Here is a 17,790-nt window from a genome sequence, read left to right as displayed (position 1 = left end):
GCTTCAAATTTCTAGAAAGCAAAAAAAAATATGGCTTTAATTAATAGGTATACTTAACTTCATTTATGTTTCTATAAAGCACAGAAATTATCACTTTAAATTAATAGTTATACTAAAAGTTTATTAAGTAATAAAGTAAATAATTTTCTTTGAAAGGTTGCAAAGTAATATTATATATTGTTTTGATGAAATAATTTTTTGGTATTTTTATAGGAGTTGTTTTTAGTGCGATTTTTTGGACTTTCTCCTACTAGAATATAGTGGAAAATTTTGAGGTTAAATCTTGATTTGTATTATTTACACTAGTTTTTTGACTCTATTTATGGAATTTGAGGTTAAATCTTGATTTGTATTATTTACACTAGTTTTTTGACTCTATTTATGGAAAACCCTAAAACACTTCGATTATGCAAAGATTACTTATCAAACTTATGATTTCAATAAACTCTTCCCAATTTAAAAAAAAAATAAACACACACAAAAAAACACTTCAAAAAATCACACTAAAAACAATTCGATTTTTATATATCATTAATATATCAGTGTAACCTTAACCTTTTCATGGAGATTATTTTTCAGAGTTATAGAAGCGTGATGAACACCACTTCAATTATGATAGTAACGACAAATGTAAGAATCTTGAAATTTTTTACGTATAAAGATCTTAAAGAGCAAGATATGCACGAGGAGCCAAATAAATTCTTGAGAAAGATAATGGTGTATAATGTGTTTTCCATAATTCCCCCTCGAAATGAAAACAAAGACTACAACCTGGCTTGCTCCAAAATCAAAGATGGTGTCACTCACCCCATCATAAAATAAATACAATATTTTTTAATATTCAAAAATTCAAAAATACCCTAAGATAAAAAAATATGTTCAATTTTCAAATTAATAAGTAGTTAATAATAAATTAATGGCTATGTATACACTCTAATAACAAGTGCTACAATATAGTCTTTATTATTCCGTTGCCACAAAATTTGCATGTAGAAATTGTTAATATGATATTATAAAACATATTAATATAACATGGTTTTTGTTTAAGTTATAAAATTAGTTAAAAAAATTGGAAGAAGGTTATCTAGTTAAAAAAATAAAAATTAATAACAAGAAGTTTATATAATTGTTATATGGATTATATAAGTAATTAAAAATCATAGAAAAAAGTTGAAAACATTAACAAAATGTGTTTAATGAAATATTTATGTATTAAAATACAAATTAATAACTCTAAGTTTAAAAAGACAAACATTAATTTATTATATATATATATATTATCAAATTTAATCATAAAAATATAAATAAATTTGTTTTACTCAAATAAAATTTAAACAAAAACTATGTCTCACATATAATGTTAGAAAAACCAATAAGTAAATTTCAGCTAATAATACATCTGAAAGAAAATTTATATACATAAAAATATATACTTTACATGATACTATTCATGAAAACATAAAAAAAAAAGTACTCCGTACAAATTAAAAAAAAAAAAGTGTTTTTAATCTCACATAACTTTATTCTACATATCCATAGAGCATATAATGTTTGCCCCATTCCATAATCTTATTTGTGAATATAGACTAACTGGATATCAATAATGCATTTTGTCGAGTCCTAGTAACACAACTTATCCAGAAAGGTTTTCGTTAGCAAGCTGACTTGTGTTCAAACCTCACCAAGCTACTAAGCACATGCTCTAGGAGGAGACATTTGACTTACAAAAAAAAATTAATGCATTTTGTACACAAAGATCAATGTGCGCTCCTTTGTTTTGATTCTTTTTCGATAGAGAATTTAAATGCAGACAACTAACACTCTAATTCGTACTCCATTTTCATTTCTATATAAAAATTTAAATGCAAACAAAAAGAAATAAACCCATTGAAAATTTGTGTGGTCCATTAATTGTTGCAATAGCTAGATAAGTGCAGAAATTACGCTTGGTGATGATTCTTAACCAAATCGCAATTTTTACTTTGACACTTAGATTAATGACCAAATATTGGTTGATTCACATTCATCCTCCACCATAAAATATTTTTTTTATAGGCAACCCATAAAATAAAAATTGTACTAAATTACTAACTCAAAAACGAAAATGAAAATGAAAAACAAAATAGAATATATGAGCTTTGTAAGAAAAATAGAATCTGGTGCAATCCCCTTCTATATAAGATATTTAGCATTTAATCGTTGAAAACTATAATAGCCCTAGGTTAAATTTCATGTAATAAAGTTAATAAAGGAAAAATAAGACCAAGGTCATGGGACATGCATTCCAAGCTAAATGTTTGGCAAAGTATCTTAGTGGGCATCACTTGTTATTTATTATGGGTCAAGGGAAATTGGAAAAGGCTTTGAAAAGACAAAAAGACATTATTGGTATTTTATTTATGAAAATAAAGGAAAATAGGAGAAAAGGGAGGTAAAAGGTCACAGGTTTTATGTGAGGAGGAAATTGAAAGAAATTAAAGGAAAAATGAAAAAATTACACGCATTAATAACAAAAAGACATCAGAACATTAGTTTGGAGCATTTCGCCAATTTTGTTTTGGAATTATTCTTAGAGAGGATAAGAGCACCAAGAGGAGAAGGAAAGAAAGCAAGCAAAGGAAGGCAAAGGAAAACAAGGATCAAACAAGGAAATGTTGGATCAAGCAGCTTCAAGAGGAATACTTGTAGGTAACAATTTGCATGTATGATTTTCTAGCTAGTTTTGGCATGCATGGTATATGCATATGTGTATTTGGCTCATTTGTTGTCATTGGCATGGGTTTTGTCAAGTTTCGATAGTGGTTTTAGCCTTGCCTTTCCATTTCCAAATAGCCATGGTGTGATGGGATTCATTCTTGGTTGAGCTTTGGATTGTCAGAAGGTTTTGGATCTGAGTGATGTGGTCCTAGGAAAATCCCAAGGGTTGGAGGGGGAGATGGTTTTCTCTGGGAAGCCCTCAACAGGTGGGTGGAGACAAGAAAATTCCTCAAGGGATGGTGAAGGAATTCTAAGGCATCCAAGCTCAGTTTGGTTTTGTGATCTCGAGACCAGTTTAGGTGAGATCACGGTAGTGTTAGGATGGAGGTGGTTTAACCTCTAGTTTCCCTTGGTTGTTTATGTTTCAATTTATCCCATGAGATTTCACATTCATGCTTGGAATGATCCGAATTTAAACAGGAACGCAACAAATTACAGAGATAACCATATACACAAAGATGCAGCGGAAATAATACTTCATTTCATTAATGGAAAATACTGAAATATGCTTACAACCAGAAATGGAAATAAACCAGCTAGGGCGATGGTAGCTTATCTCTGAGAAGAGATGTGATGGCTACATGCCTCTAAACTGTATTACAATGAGGCTCGAAGGCCTATTTATTGTTGAGAAACAATGGAAAACCCTTAATATTCCAAAACCTAACCCTAGGAGATGAAACGCCAAACTGTGGGCCCCGTTTGGGGTAAATTGGTACATCAACTTCCCGGGGTCGTAACTTTGGCATATGATCTCCATTTGACGCGTACAATAGCTCATTAGAAAGATCTATTCGAGCACTATCATTGTTGGAACGAGCAACATCGGTCCATTCCATGGACCCATTTTGCCCCCAAATTCCCCAAAAAACGTTGTTTAGGGCCTCAAAATGGCTCCAGAAGTTCAGGACCCGAAAAACTGCTAAAAATAGTAAGTTGTGCTACAATTAAGGAAACTGAAAATGCTGAGAAAGACAATGGTGGGGGTCCAGGTGGACTTGGCAGGTGGCCACCAATATCCACCTGGATCATGGAATATGGAAGGGGTGATTGGATGAAAGAAAACTTTGGTACAGCCCAATTTTTGGTCAGGTGGTGCGTGGAAGTCGCTGACTTGGTTGGATTTTTCATATGTCAATAAGAGATAAGTTCCTCTTGTATTTCATGAGTAAAACTTATTATTATGTGCCTTTAATGGTTGTTCTATCATTGTTATTTATTTGGTTATATGTTAGTTATAAGCATGGTTGTATAACATATTCAAGTTATGGCTCTTATCATGTTTGATTGATAAATGAACGGTTAATGAATGCATGACCTAATAGATGTTATTGCAACTATTGTAAGAGGGCATTAGTCCTTCTTGGTAAACCTCGGATAAATTTTAGATCCCTATGTTCGAATATGCATTCATGACCTGTAGATCTCATGTTCTCAATGTGTTTGACATAATGATTATCATGGTTAGACCGGGCTAAGTCAAGTCCTTGATTAAGTTTTGCGTTAGAGGTTTTGTCTCTATGTTATTTATCATTTCTGGGAGTTTAATCAAGTTATCGGTTGAGGTTTGGATCCTATCCCTAAAAATGTGGCTCATATCTCGGGGTCACTGGCACAGAACTGAGTGAAAAAGACTACAGTCGTTGGGAAGTAGGCTTGTGGGAGTGATTGGAGGGTTACAATCACTTGGAGGCCTTATCATGGGAGCGATTGGGGGTCTAGTTCACTGAAAAAGAAATTTAACTGAGGGGTTGGGCACCTAGAGTGGTTGGTTAGCTCCTGGTGGTCCTGTAGCACTTGAGGGAAGTCAGTAAGGTCTTGTTTTGTTGGCTCCATTTCCTTAAGGTTTTCTACGAGGTTGAGTCATGTCATAGTAGTCTTTAGCTCATGTTTACCCTGGGAAATCCGGTGAAAGCGGGTAGATATGGGAAGAGGCGGTTACATGGTGGTATTAGAGCCAAGTTCAAACACTTGGATCAAATGGGATAGATGCATGTTGTTAGGCATGCACTGTCATGGTAATGGTTTTCATGCATGAGGTCATGGTATGAAGTTGGCATTACCATGCATTATGATTGATGAATTGATATGATTATGATTACACATGTATCGTGCTAATGTAGATTGATTTTGCAGATGATAAAATCCTCCCCAGAACGTCATTGATGTATGATTTTAGTTATGGTATCTATTTGGTTTATCTGACATGGTATACTTGCAGGAAGAAGAGAATCAAAGATGACAAGCAAAATGGTAGACTACAATTCACGTCACTCTCCCTACAGATCAGTTGGGCAGCAAGGACATGGGTATTCTCCTGATATAGCAGACATATTGAGGAGTTTGAGGGCAGAGATCAGAAGTTGCAAGGCCGACAATGATAGGTTAGTTGAGGCTCAGGAAAGACTTGTAAAGGCTTCAAAAAAATAGGCAGAGGTCAATGCAGTCATCCTTTAGAGTTTGTTAGACTTGCAGAGGCAGGGACAACTGAGGATTATTAAAGGGTAGGAAGAGAAGACTAATGGAGCCTATGGTAGCAGGTATTGATCAGAATGCATATTGGATATAGGGGACATGGTCATAGGTGCCAGATCATTGGGTACACCTGACAGGAGGACTGGTATGTATGGGTATCACTCTAGTTCCTCATCCATGAGACATTATCATAGTCTTCACTGCCATCATCCTTATACGAGGAGTGAGTACTTGCTTGAGGAGTTAGAAAAATTCAATCTACCTACATTTGATGGAGAGATGAAGAAGTTAGAAGATGCAGAGGAATGGTTGCTTGGGATGAAGAAATTCTTCAAATTACATAACTATTTAGAGAACATGAAATCCAAAATATCCACCTTCAATATGAAAGGGAAAGCAAATATCTGGTGGGAATATGTGAAGAATGTGAAGGGCATTCAGGAAGAAGGGTTGATTTGGGACGAGTTCAAGAGACTCTTCAAGAAGAAGTACTTGTCTGAGAGGTATTATGGCGACAAAGCTAAGGAGTTTTATGAGTTTCAGATGGGTTCCATGGCAGATGATGAGTATATTAACATGTTCCTAGAGTTGTTGAGGTATGTTCAAGGATGAGAAAGTGAACATTCAAAGGTCCATCAGTGGATTGCCAACAACATATAGAGACCAGATTGAGTTTGATGAGCCACGATTATTGGAGGAAGCCATCAGGAAACTGACGCATTGTTATGAGAAGTCAAATCGTAAAGTTGAGCCTAAGTGTGATTTGAAGGACAATGAGAAAGTAAAAGAGAAGTGGCCATCGAAGTAGGGAAGACCTCAAGATGCAACTGAGAAAGAAAATGTTGCTCCTTACTAGAAGTTAAATGCAGCTGAGAAGGGACATGGGTTGTAGGCTGGATAGCAACAGAATAGAGGTGATGGTAGGGGACTGTTGCAATGTTGGATATGTGGCAAAGATCATCGCAAGAAGGATTGTCCATTGTATCAAGGTAGTAGGCCTTAGATCTATAGTGCTTAGGAGGCACAGACAGTTGAGGATGTTGGTCATAGCATTCCTCAAATTTATGCAGTTGTGGAAAACAAGTAGGCAGATCACGAGGCATCCATTATTGAGATGGATGGTAAGCTCTGTGGTCAAGTTTTTTTCTATTTTCATTGACCTTGGATCTAATTATAGTTATGTTAATCTTGACCTGGTGGATAAGTGTGATTTGATAAAAGAAGTGCATGCAAAGTCTTGGTTGGCACGGTTGGCTACAGGTACTAAGAAGAGAGTTCATCATTGGGTAAGAGATTGTGCATATGAGCTTAATGGCATGCCTACATCAGCAAATCTAAATGTGCTTCCATTGGGGTCATATAATGTTCTTTTGGGTATGGATTGGTTGTACCTCCACAGGACCAAAGTAGATTGCTATGACAAGGCTATCGAGTGCCTAAATGATAATTGGGAAAAGAGAATCTTGAAGGGAAAGAAGAAGCCTACATCGGTGAGCATGGTCACGACTATGCACGCTAAGCGCAGTCATAGGAAGGGGTGTGTACTATTTACTCTTCATATTTCCAGTAATAAGGGTAAGGATGTTGATGATGCAAAAATATTCAAGAGGTAACTTGTATTGTAGCAGTTTCAGGATGTGTTTCCAACATAGAATTTAGAGTTGCCTCCTCGTAGGGAAGTGGACTTTTCTATTAAGTTGGTACCAGGGGCGACACCAACATCAAAGGCACCTTACATAATGTGCACTCCATAGCTAGTGGAATGAAGTTGCAGTTGACGGAAATTCTTGACAAGGGATACATTAGGCCAAGTGTATCACCTTGGGGTGCACTAGTGTTGTTCGTGAAGAAGAAGTATGGTACTCTCAGGTTGTGCATTGATTACAGGTAATTGAACAAGGTAACCATTAAGAACAATTATTTGTTTCGAGGATTGATGATTGTTTGACCCATTTAAGGGAGCAACAATGTTCTCAAAGATTGATTTGAGATCAGGATATCACCATGTACATATCAAAGAAGATGACATCTAGGAGAATTCTTTCCGAACTAGGTATGGGAATTATGAGTTTGTTGTGGTTCCTTTTGGTTTGACTAATGCTCCAGCTACTTTTATGTGCTTGATGAATAGTGTGTTGTACCCTTATCTGGAAAAGTTTTTGATTGTATTCATTGATGATATATTGATATATTCTAAGAATGAAGAAGAGCATGCCAAACACTTAGGAGCAGTATTGAGATTGCTAGGAGAACATCAGTTGTACATCGAGCTTAGCAAATGCATTTTCTTTCAGATAGAGGTAAATTACTTGGGAAATATTGTTTCCAAGGAAGGCATAAAATGGGCCCAGAAAATATAAGGGATATCATGGAGTGGGAAACTCCTAAGAATGTGGATGAGGTCAAATCATTCATGGGGCTAGCAGGTTACTATAGGAGATTCATTAGGAACTTCTCAAAGATTGTATACGCTATTACATCCTTGAAGAGGAAAGGAAAGAAGTTTGAATGGACAAAATAATGTGCAACAAGTTTTGAGCAATTGAAGTAGTTCTTGACAAATGCTTCAGTGTTAAAGATTGCAGATTCAGATAAAGAGTTCGTGGTGTGTACAAATGCTTGTAAAAGCGGACTTGGTGGAGTCTTGATGTAGGAGGGACAAGTTGTGTGCTATGAGCCAAGGAGACTGAATGAGGATGGAAAAAATTATGTGACTCATCACCTTGAATTGGAAACGATCATTCATGCATTGAATATTTGGAGGCACTATCTTCTTGGCAGGAAATTTATATTGATGGGCTATCATAGTGAGTCGAGGTACCTATTTGACTAATTGAATATGAATTCCAAGCAAGCTAGATGGTTGGCCACCCTTAGTGAGTTTTGCCTTGAGATCAAATACATTAAGGGAAATGAGAACAAGGTTGTAGATGCTCTGAGTTGGAGAGTGTAGGTAAATCATGTTGCAACTATGAGCTCTTATGGGACAGATTTACAAGACTAGATCTTATAGGTAAGACAATAGGATGACATGTACCAACAACTTAAGCATAGGTTACAACAGAGTACAAGTAATCAAGATGTGGACTATTGTCTCATAGCAGATGGCTTGGTCAAATTTAGGGACAAGATCTATGTGTCGGATGACAGTGAGATCAAGAAGCTTATCATGAGGGAATTTCATGTCAAGCCATGTCCATGCCACCTAGGATCATAAGACATTAACATTGGTGAAGAAGTTATATTATTGATTGAATCTGAAGAAGGAAGTGGTCGAGTTTTTTGCTAGATGCTTGGATTGTCAGCAGGTGAAAGTTGAGTGTAAGCATCTAGGTGGGTTACGACAACCGATTCTGATTCTAGAGTTGAATTAGGTGGTCATTTCCATGGATTTCATTATAGGTTTGTCGAGGACATCGAAGCAACACGATTACATCATGGTTTTGGTTAATAGGTTGAGCAAGATAGTTCACTTCATTCCAGTGAAGACTACTTATTCAACTAGTGAGGTAGCACATGTCTTCCACAGTGTTCCAAAGAATATTGTGCCAGACAAAGATGCTAAGTTGACTTCCAGGCTTTGGAAGGAGTTATTTGAAGGTTTGGGTACAAAGTTGGACTTTAGTACAACTTATCATCCATAGATAGATGGACAGAGAGAGAGGGTCAATAGGATCTTCAAGGATATGCTGAGGATATATGTTAGGCATCAACAATAGAAGTAGGAGGAGTATCTTCCACTGGTTGAGTTTTATTACAACAATGGGTATAAGTAGTCATTGAGGATGAGTCTATTTAAGGCACCTTATGGGTGGAGTTGTAATACTCCTATCAACTAGAGTGATCCAGTGAATAGGGTACTCATATGACCAAACATGTTGTCAAACATGGATCAGGAAATGCAAGTTGTAAAGAAGAATCTAAAGGAAACACAGGATAGACAGAAGAGTTATGCAGACCAACATAGAGCATTTAAGGAGTTTCAGGTTGGGGAGCATGTGTATTCGTGCATCAAGCCCAAGAAGAGCTCCTTGAGGATTGAATAATGTGCCAAGTTGGCACCTCAGTATTGCGGGTCTTTCGAGATCCTTGAGACGATCAAACCAATGGCCTATAGACTTGCATTTCCTTTGACAGTGAAAGTCCATGATGTTTTCCATGTTTCATTACTATGATGTTTTAGTGAAAGTCCTTGATGTTTTCCATATTTCATCAATATGTCAAACTTGAAACTTGCAATAGAACAATATTCAAATCAATCAGAATTGGAGACCCCAAAACACTACAACTATTAAGCCTCATTAATATCATGGAAAAAATGAGTGGTAGTATTCTAAGAAAACAGTTGAAGAGCACTTAATAGTTTTATAGTTGTTGTGCCTCCAACCATCGAAAAAATTCAAGAGACACTAATAGGAAAAAGTTAAAACGATCCTGTCAACAAAGACTAGAGGCCCAAGGGTATTGAAGGGGTGGCAGGAGCAAGGGGGATTATCTCCTAAGAAAATATTGAATCCTATTATCATGGAATTTGGGTATCGCTTCTATCAACGAAGCTGAAGCATATGCCCTCTTAATCTTGAACTAGCTTCATCTCAAGGATTTCATAATCTTAAAGTAGTGGGTTACTCTAAAAACACCATTCGTCATCTTCACTAAGCCATTAATCCTAAAGACTCAACACTAAAATCCATATTTTCCCACATAAGACTCCTCCTCCCTATCTTCTCCTTGATATCCTTTTATTTTACACAGAGGTCTCACAATGTGTTTTTGGATCACCAAGAAAATATGGTTTTTCTGGAAAATATGGGGGTTAGGATTATTAGTGGGAAAAGTTCCTATACCCTGCCCTACCAACCCATCATTTACAAATCTCTCTTGGACACCATCGAAACCATGCACAAGATGCCTCCCCATCACCTTGTTTAGGCTCATTAACTCCACTCCGTTGTTTTATGTCCTTCCCATACTGCTCTTCTGCTCAAGGTGAGATTTTGCACACTTTGGTAGTCATGGAAATCCAGATAGCTCATCATTTTTATCCATGGCTCCAATAAGTGAGGTACAAGTTGTTATGCAACTTGTCTCTCTCCTTGATTTCATGGTTCCTCTAGCCCCTTCCACAACCTCCACCCTTGCATGCTAATCTCACAATCTAACTACATATTTCAACTTACCTCATTGTTGCTCTCAATTTCTCTGGTTGTGGCTCCCTCCATGGACGTCACCCCTGCTTGCCCCTGTAATTTCATGGTCCCTCATCTTCATTGTGAACAACCCTAATTTGTTTTGCCCCTTTACATTGGAATGGTCCTGCACAACCTCCCAACAACCAAGATGTCCATTTCTATCTTGGAAGTAAAATAATGGAAATTCACTCCTCTAAGGCTGCTTGCATCTGTTTGGCTAACCTTGAAGTTGGTTTGAGCACAACATTATCGGTGTTGATCCAACTTCAGGAACTCACGAGATGGATGTAGGACAAGGTTGGCATTGTTTATGGTATGCTCTCAAAATTTTGCACATGTTGTCATTAGGATTCTTCACATAGGTCACTCAAGTTCTCCTCCCACATATGTAGAACACAGGGTCTTCCTTGACCTCAATGTCTCACCCCTAATTAATTTTTTGGGAAAACAAATTTCATTGGCATCTCTCCTACTACAAACCCATAGTGTATGTATTGTTTTGTTTTCTGGTGCTAGGAATTTTTCTCAAGCTTTATATTACCAGAGTTGTCATAATTTTCTTCAATTTACTTGTTCCTAATAAGCTAGATGAGAATTTGGAGCCTAACCTGGGTATGGCCTCTTTTATGGACAAGACATAAGTCTTGTACTCATGTAGCATCATTCTAGGTGCATTTTTTTTATTTCGACATAAATATCCCATTTCTTGTAACAAAAATAGAAGGTATTATATTCCATTAACAATGATTCAAAGGTTGAATCATGTTAAGTGTGTATGTTGACGGAGGGTAGGAAGAGCCAAATTGGATGCAACATTCACTAGGTTTTGTAATTTGTATATGGATAAGCCCCTGAATCTATGTTAAGTTTGCAACTTAAAGCATGACCAAAAGCAACACAGTGGTAGAATTAGAGCTATTTTGACACAATAGTTGCAGGGCACAAAAGCCTCTAAAGACACTAATGTAGTGATTTTGAATCAGGTTTGATCTCGACATGGAAGTCTCCATTAAAGATATGCTTGTAAGGAGCTATGTTTGAAGCTCTCAACAGTCTTGATCTGTTTGCCCCCCTCCTCTTGTGAACAACATTGTTTGATCCATTGAGTGGAGGCAATTTGGAGAGTGCTCAAGGACCCAGGTCACTTCGACTGCCATGAAAAAAATTATAAACGGATGTCATACTCATTAGGCATTGTCTATGGACAGGACCCTAACCTTGGGTTCTATATGTTGTGACCGAAAGCAACACAGTTATACAAAATTAGAGCTATTTTGATGCAAAACTTGGAAGGTGCACGAATCTACAAAGATACCAATGGCCTGATTTTGAATCGATTTAATTTGGATATGGAAAGATTCATTTGGGATAAGCTTGCAAGGAAAGTGTGCTGCTATCAACATGGTATTTATCGAAATGCGTCAACAAATGAATTTTGATGTGATTATCATCGAACACATATCTCAAAAATGATATTTATCTGTTCATCCCTCTCCAATTTCGAGCAACAATGTTAGATTCAAGAGAAGGTGATCTGGAGAGTGCTCTAAGGCCCACATCGCAATGACAACAATGAGCAAAATCATAAGTGGATAGATTGTAATGATCAAAAGTTTGCGAGCTGGTGATGCAGACCTCCCAGGCCATGGTGAGAACATATTTTGCAGCGCATAAGCCACTATGAGATCAATGGTGCCAAATAACCATAAACCTTTGTTTCCAATTTGAGCCCTTAGCTTTGCTAGGTCAAAATCAAACCTTAGATCCATCCTCATGATGTCAAATTTTGCTATTATCTTGTGGTCTATACCAGTGCCCATCAATATATTCTCCTAATTATCTATTGAGATTCTGTTATGTAATTAAATGATGGTCATTAAACATTAATAATATATCCGAGGAGTCATTAAACATGTACCCTAATTCTGCATAACCTAGTTGCGGGATTATTTCAAGTATTAGTTGGCCTGCATAGAAATATGAATAAAACCATATGACATAAAAGAAGCCCTTTGCTAAAATAGATTTAGTGAAGGTTACTCCCTATAGCAAACCAATATTGGATAACTTGTGTCCGAAAGGGAGTTTGACATGCACTTTACACTGTTTCTTCGCAAGGAGAAAGTAAAATAAAGGATTATACCAATGGGATCATGGTTCAGCAGTGAGATCGTTGGTGTGTTGGCCACTCACCAAGATTCAATTCTTTGAGAGGCACACATAAGTTGTTGGAGTTTTGAGGTGATTTGAAAAAAAACAATAAGCCTATTATAGCAGCCTAGCCAAGGGAAAGTGCTCGTGATTAATGGTTCGCCCTTCAAGGGTTGTCTTGCAAGTTGCGATTGAAAACAGGCTGCTTCTGGAGGCTGACTTATTCAGGCCAATTGTAATGCCTATGGAGTTAAGAGAACTTAGAAGCACTTTTGGAAAAATAAAAAGGAATAAGAAGCGAATTCAAAGTAATACCACTTAAGTGTTGAATGTGTAGACTGTACTGTAACCAACACCGCAGATGATTGTGTAAAGAAATTCAATGACATGGGCTGGTCTGCATGTCTACATGTCCATCATTTCATTGTTTCATCCACATAACAATAGTTTTCAGAGCCAGGAAACACAGTTATACATACACATTGTAATTGTTTGCAACTGTAAAAGAAGAACATCCCCAATGAAGGTGATATATAAATTAGAAATTTCATAGGTTCAGCCACTAAAGGCTTAAAAGGGAGTGAAGCCAGATTCAACTAATACCTCAAGAGGCCTAAACAGCGGTTTGGGCAAGCTGGACCATTCCACCCATTCCCATCCATCACATTTCTCAGGCTCTAGATTCTGTGGGTGTTGGTCTGGATCACTCAGCTCTGCGCGCATGTAAATAACAACATAATGACAAGGTCTGATTTCATCTTTCATTATAGCATTGGTGACTGTTGCAAGCTGTATATTATGTATTGATAGCCCTGTTTCCTCCATGACCTCACGTGCAGCACACTCCTCCCAAGTCTCTCCTGCACATATGTGCGAATAAACAAGGATTCTGCATGCTACCCATTAATGAGTACAAGGGAAAACAGTGAATTTGAAAGAGAGAAAGAGGGTCGAACCGAATTCGAGGTGGCCTCCAGGAACAGCATAGGTGGAATGGCCGATGGAGCACCGTCGTCGTCCGATGAGTACACTCTCTCCCTTTACAATAAACACTCTAACTGCTGCCTGCACCATTTGTTCTGACTGAATAGCTGGAGCGAGAGGTTGGGGTGAAGGTGCTGCTGCTGCCATCGTTCGTTATTCAATGATTTTCCTGTCAAGCTTGCTCTTCTGGGGCGAAAGGATGCGCAGAAAGTCGAGCAAAGTACCCTAATGAGTAAAGCACCGATTTGGGCGCTTTTTCTTTCTTTTTTTTTCTTCTTGATTGGCGCTGACTGCGCGAGCTGTTTTCCACGATCATTGTGAGAATCTCTTGGCAGGTAGGGCAGGGAGAAAGTACTGGAACTGACTGCCTGCCTTCCTTTTCATTTTTTATTTCTGTAAACTTTTTGCCTGGGTGGGTGCGTGGGTGTTTCTCGCCATGGAAAGTGTGTAACCTCCGACTCCTCCTTTCACATACGACGGACTGGAAATGGTAAACATGTGAATCGCTTCATTCATACAGTCAGACAGACATGGGACGTTGTCAGATTTTTATTTGGAATTTTGTGGTAAGAAAACTGCACTCTCTTGGATGGTTATGGAAATTGAAATTATTAGGCGGTGATGCAATGCTTGGGCATTTTACCCAGCGGTTCTCTGAATTTTTTTTGGTTGCACTCATGCACTGACCGGACTTCATGTATAAATTGTCTGTCAGTGAGCTCGACAGATTCATCGTCTGTTTCATAGTTACCAAGTTCGGCTGTATGAGAAAAAAAAATTCGAAAATTCGCTGATTCCGTTCGGTACAGCGAATAATTCGTCATTTTCCAATTCGGTACGGGTCAGCATTGAATAATTTTGGTCAAAAGTTTCTATCAGTAATGTCGAGCGTCCACTGTGCTGCCACTATGCTGTGCGTCCTGTCGTAACTCTTAATTTCCTCGAGAGGTTCACAGGCTGAAGTGCAGAACATTGAAAGCATGATGTTCCTATCATCATCTTAAAAGAGAATAATTTATCGATTAGCGTATTGTTTTGGGCGGAGGATTGTTGAGGTGAACCACTTTCTCTGACGCTTCTTTCAGGACTTATTGAAAAAGGATGGCTTCTAGACCAGTGTACTGTCATTTACAAGGTATTATTGGGAAAGAGATGGGTAATGCTGACGGCAAGAGCTAATCAGTCATACATTCAGTATTAAATGTCCTTATATAGATTGGCTTGTATAGATTGGCCAGCTATGTATGTCATGGGTGCGCTGCGTTTATCTCCAGCGGACACCTTTATCGCCTTTCCGACCGCTAAAACAGCAACCGACGCTTTGTGGGAAGGCATTTACGCAGTGTACAGTACAAGAAGCTGTAACGAATTCAATTCTCTGACATGGAATCTTTCTGCACTTAACTTTTATAAAGTATAGATTTATGTAAAAAAAAATATTAACAGCGTTACATGGCTCGCATTATTTAGATTTTTGAAATCGGTGATTATTCTTTGTCACCTTTATTTCTCAAAAGAATAATATGTTATGTAGAATATTTCAATAATAATTCCCAACGGGGTAGATTTTTACTTAAGATTTTGAGCTATTATTATCTCGTTCCTTATGTTTGTTTTTCCTTTCTATATATTTTTTTTCCAATTAAAAATAATATTAAATTAATACTTTTAAATTTTATAATAATTACTCATAATTTAATAATATATATCTATTTTAAATACAAATCTAACATGAGTTTAGAGGAATTAATTTTCTTCACGTTCAAATTTCTTTACAATATAAAATACAATGTGTTATTTTTCATTGTTTAAATTGTATTTTTAAACGCTGAATAAAATGAGTATATAACAAAATAAACATTTTAACCATAAAAACTTAATTTTTCATGATATATACAATTTTTTTTTAAATGATATATATACACAATTGACATTAAAACATTTTACATAACATGACACAAATTAAAATGGTTTTCTATTGTTAACATATTTTCAAGTATATGTCAATATTAATTCGTATTAAAATATTTTATCAATAACCAAATTATAAGATTTAAACATCTTACTCACATTTTTTTACTTCCAATTACCTTACAACATATTTATTATTATAGAATTCGTATTAAAATATTTTATCAATAACCAAATTTTAAGATTTAAGCATCTTACTCACACATTTTTTTACTTCCAATTTCTTTACAACATATTCATTGTTTTTATTATAGAATTCTTATTAAAATATTTTATCAATAATCAAATTATAAGATTTAAACATCTTACTTACACATTTTTTTACTTCTAATTACTTTAGAACATATTCATTTTTTTATTGATGATGATGGTGGTGGTGGTTAACGTCCATTGAGACCAAACTTTGGTCTATCGGACCGAAAGAAAAGAATTATTTAGTTTGATTTAAGATTTTATTCCTATGCTCAAAAATCTTGCAGAGAAGCCTCCCTAGTTCACTGTAATTTTGACAAGGTAAAAGGTGAATCATTTAGTTTGATCAGCATCAATATAGGTCTCGACTATGTGTATACACCATGGTTGTCATTTTTCTTGGGATTCTCATACCGTGGTTCTTTCAGTAAAATACTCGTTAATGTACTTTTTTTTGGTTTTGTAATATCATTCACCTTAGATGTCCAATCATGTTATAACTGAATTCATGTGTCCAATTATGTACATTATATTTGAGGTGAACTAATTATTCTTAACCTACTAGTGGTTCAGCGAATATTATTGTAGCTTCATTTGAATTTAATTTTAATTTCAAGTTTCCGATGCTACCTCTTTAATAGTGTTGATTTCCACTTGGATGGATGCCATGGGAATAAATGAAAGTAACAAAAGAAGGTTATTTACATCTGGTTTGTTGCTTTTCACAACATTGGTGAAGTATAAGTCATTTCTGATGCAAACCCTAGCTATATCCATATCTATATGATGACAGGCCAAAAATAGTTGATGCGTAATCTAATGTGAGATGAAGAATTCCATACCATGAAACCCTCCTAGGAACATTGATGCATAATAATGACAAACTCTAACCTAGTATGAAGTTAATTTTCTTAGGTACATGGTTTGCCCTAGAATGATGCAATGTACGCATATATCAATGAAGCCCTACATGCCCATGATGCCTTTGAAGATGCCATAATCTTAATAAATAAAGTTAATAAATAAAGAACACAAGTTATTGTATGAGACAGATTCTTCTCAAAACTGAAGGAGGGTCAACAGCTTATGTCCTTTGTACATTTCCATATGGTTGTATGCCCTGCAGAGGTTTTAGAAAATCTTGACAAAACCACCCTATTATATATTTTATCTAGTTCCATTGTTGGTTCTGTTCTGACTACAAGTTGATGCTTTGTGCTGCCTCTTGCCTTCTCTTGGCATACTTCTCCAAGATTTGAAGCCTTTCTTGCTCAAATTCCTTCTAAAAAGTTACTTCCTCTTGTAAGTGTATTAATTTTAACTCCTTTCTCCTTTTATCATGAGCTTCAATAAGCTCTTGCCTCTGTTGTTCATATTCTTCAGTATCTTTGATGCTCATTTTGACAATAGCAGTTTGCCTTGCAATCTCTTCCTCAATTCTGCCACAAAAGCATTAAAGTGGAAAACCATAACAGAAAAGAGATTAGAACTCTCTGCTTTTCCAGTCTTTGAAACCTTGTACGATGAATTTCAATTATAAAGACAAGCATGTAAATTTCTATTGGTTAAAAGATTGTCTATAAAGAAAATTTAGAGATTTTGTATCTTTATGTCAGACAAGAAACAGCTAGCTAAAATTGGTAAATGAAGAAGCCAACAAGAATCACAGTGCTTTACAGTTAATAATGTATAATTTCTTGCAAAGCACACACGGATCAGCTCAACATAATATACATTTTGTTTCATACAACATGGGAGAACTCATATCTCTTCCAACTACTTTTATATCACCATGAGCTGTTCATGCGAATCACATTCTTAAAGCCATAAAATATATCACAGTATGATACAGGCATGCAAGATATGAGACTGATGGAAACTTCCTATACTATATCTTCCCTCGTAGAAGTGTATCCAACCTATTAAGAAAAAGAAATACTGCACATGCTACAACAGTGCAATGTAAAATTCCTATTCTAATTTCCTTTTTGGGGAGATAAAAACTGTAGGACAGTTGATGCAATCATCAATGTCATGAACAAGTATAAGAGGCCAACCTATAATGACT

General features: G+C 36.3%; 1 protein-coding gene across 5 annotated transcripts in view; it reads right to left on the bottom strand.

Moving 5' to 3' along the window:
* Positions 1-13,967, bottom strand: part of LOC149239939 (nudix hydrolase 1-like) — a 51,287-nt gene extending 37,320 nt beyond the window's left edge. For 3 of the 5 annotated variants that reach the window (XR_016246468.1, XR_016246469.1, XR_016246470.1), the window contains exons 1-2: positions 13,532-13,967; positions 13,179-13,435 (exon numbers count right to left, since the gene is read on the bottom strand). Coding sequence is in view for 2 of the 5 variants with exons in the window: in XM_089373588.1 (XP_089229714.1) it covers positions 13,179-13,435; positions 13,532-13,706 (432 nt within the window). In the remaining 3 variants the exon portion in view is untranslated. The remainder of the gene's footprint in view (positions 1-13,178; positions 13,436-13,531) is intronic. The other 2 variants (XM_089373588.1, XM_089373589.1) reach the window with 2 other exon arrangements.
* Positions 13,968-17,790: the final 3,823 nt, after the last annotated feature.

Source organism: Pinus tabuliformis, chromosome 8, assembly GCF_031772625.1.
Source record: "Pinus tabuliformis cultivar Carrire ecotype Pingquan chromosome 8, CPIR1, whole genome shotgun sequence".
In the NCBI taxonomy this organism is placed as follows: Eukaryota; Viridiplantae; Streptophyta; class Pinopsida; order Pinales; family Pinaceae; genus Pinus; species Pinus tabuliformis.
The sequence above is the reverse complement of the archived record's forward strand: the minus strand, read 5'-3'. Positions and strand labels throughout refer to the sequence as shown.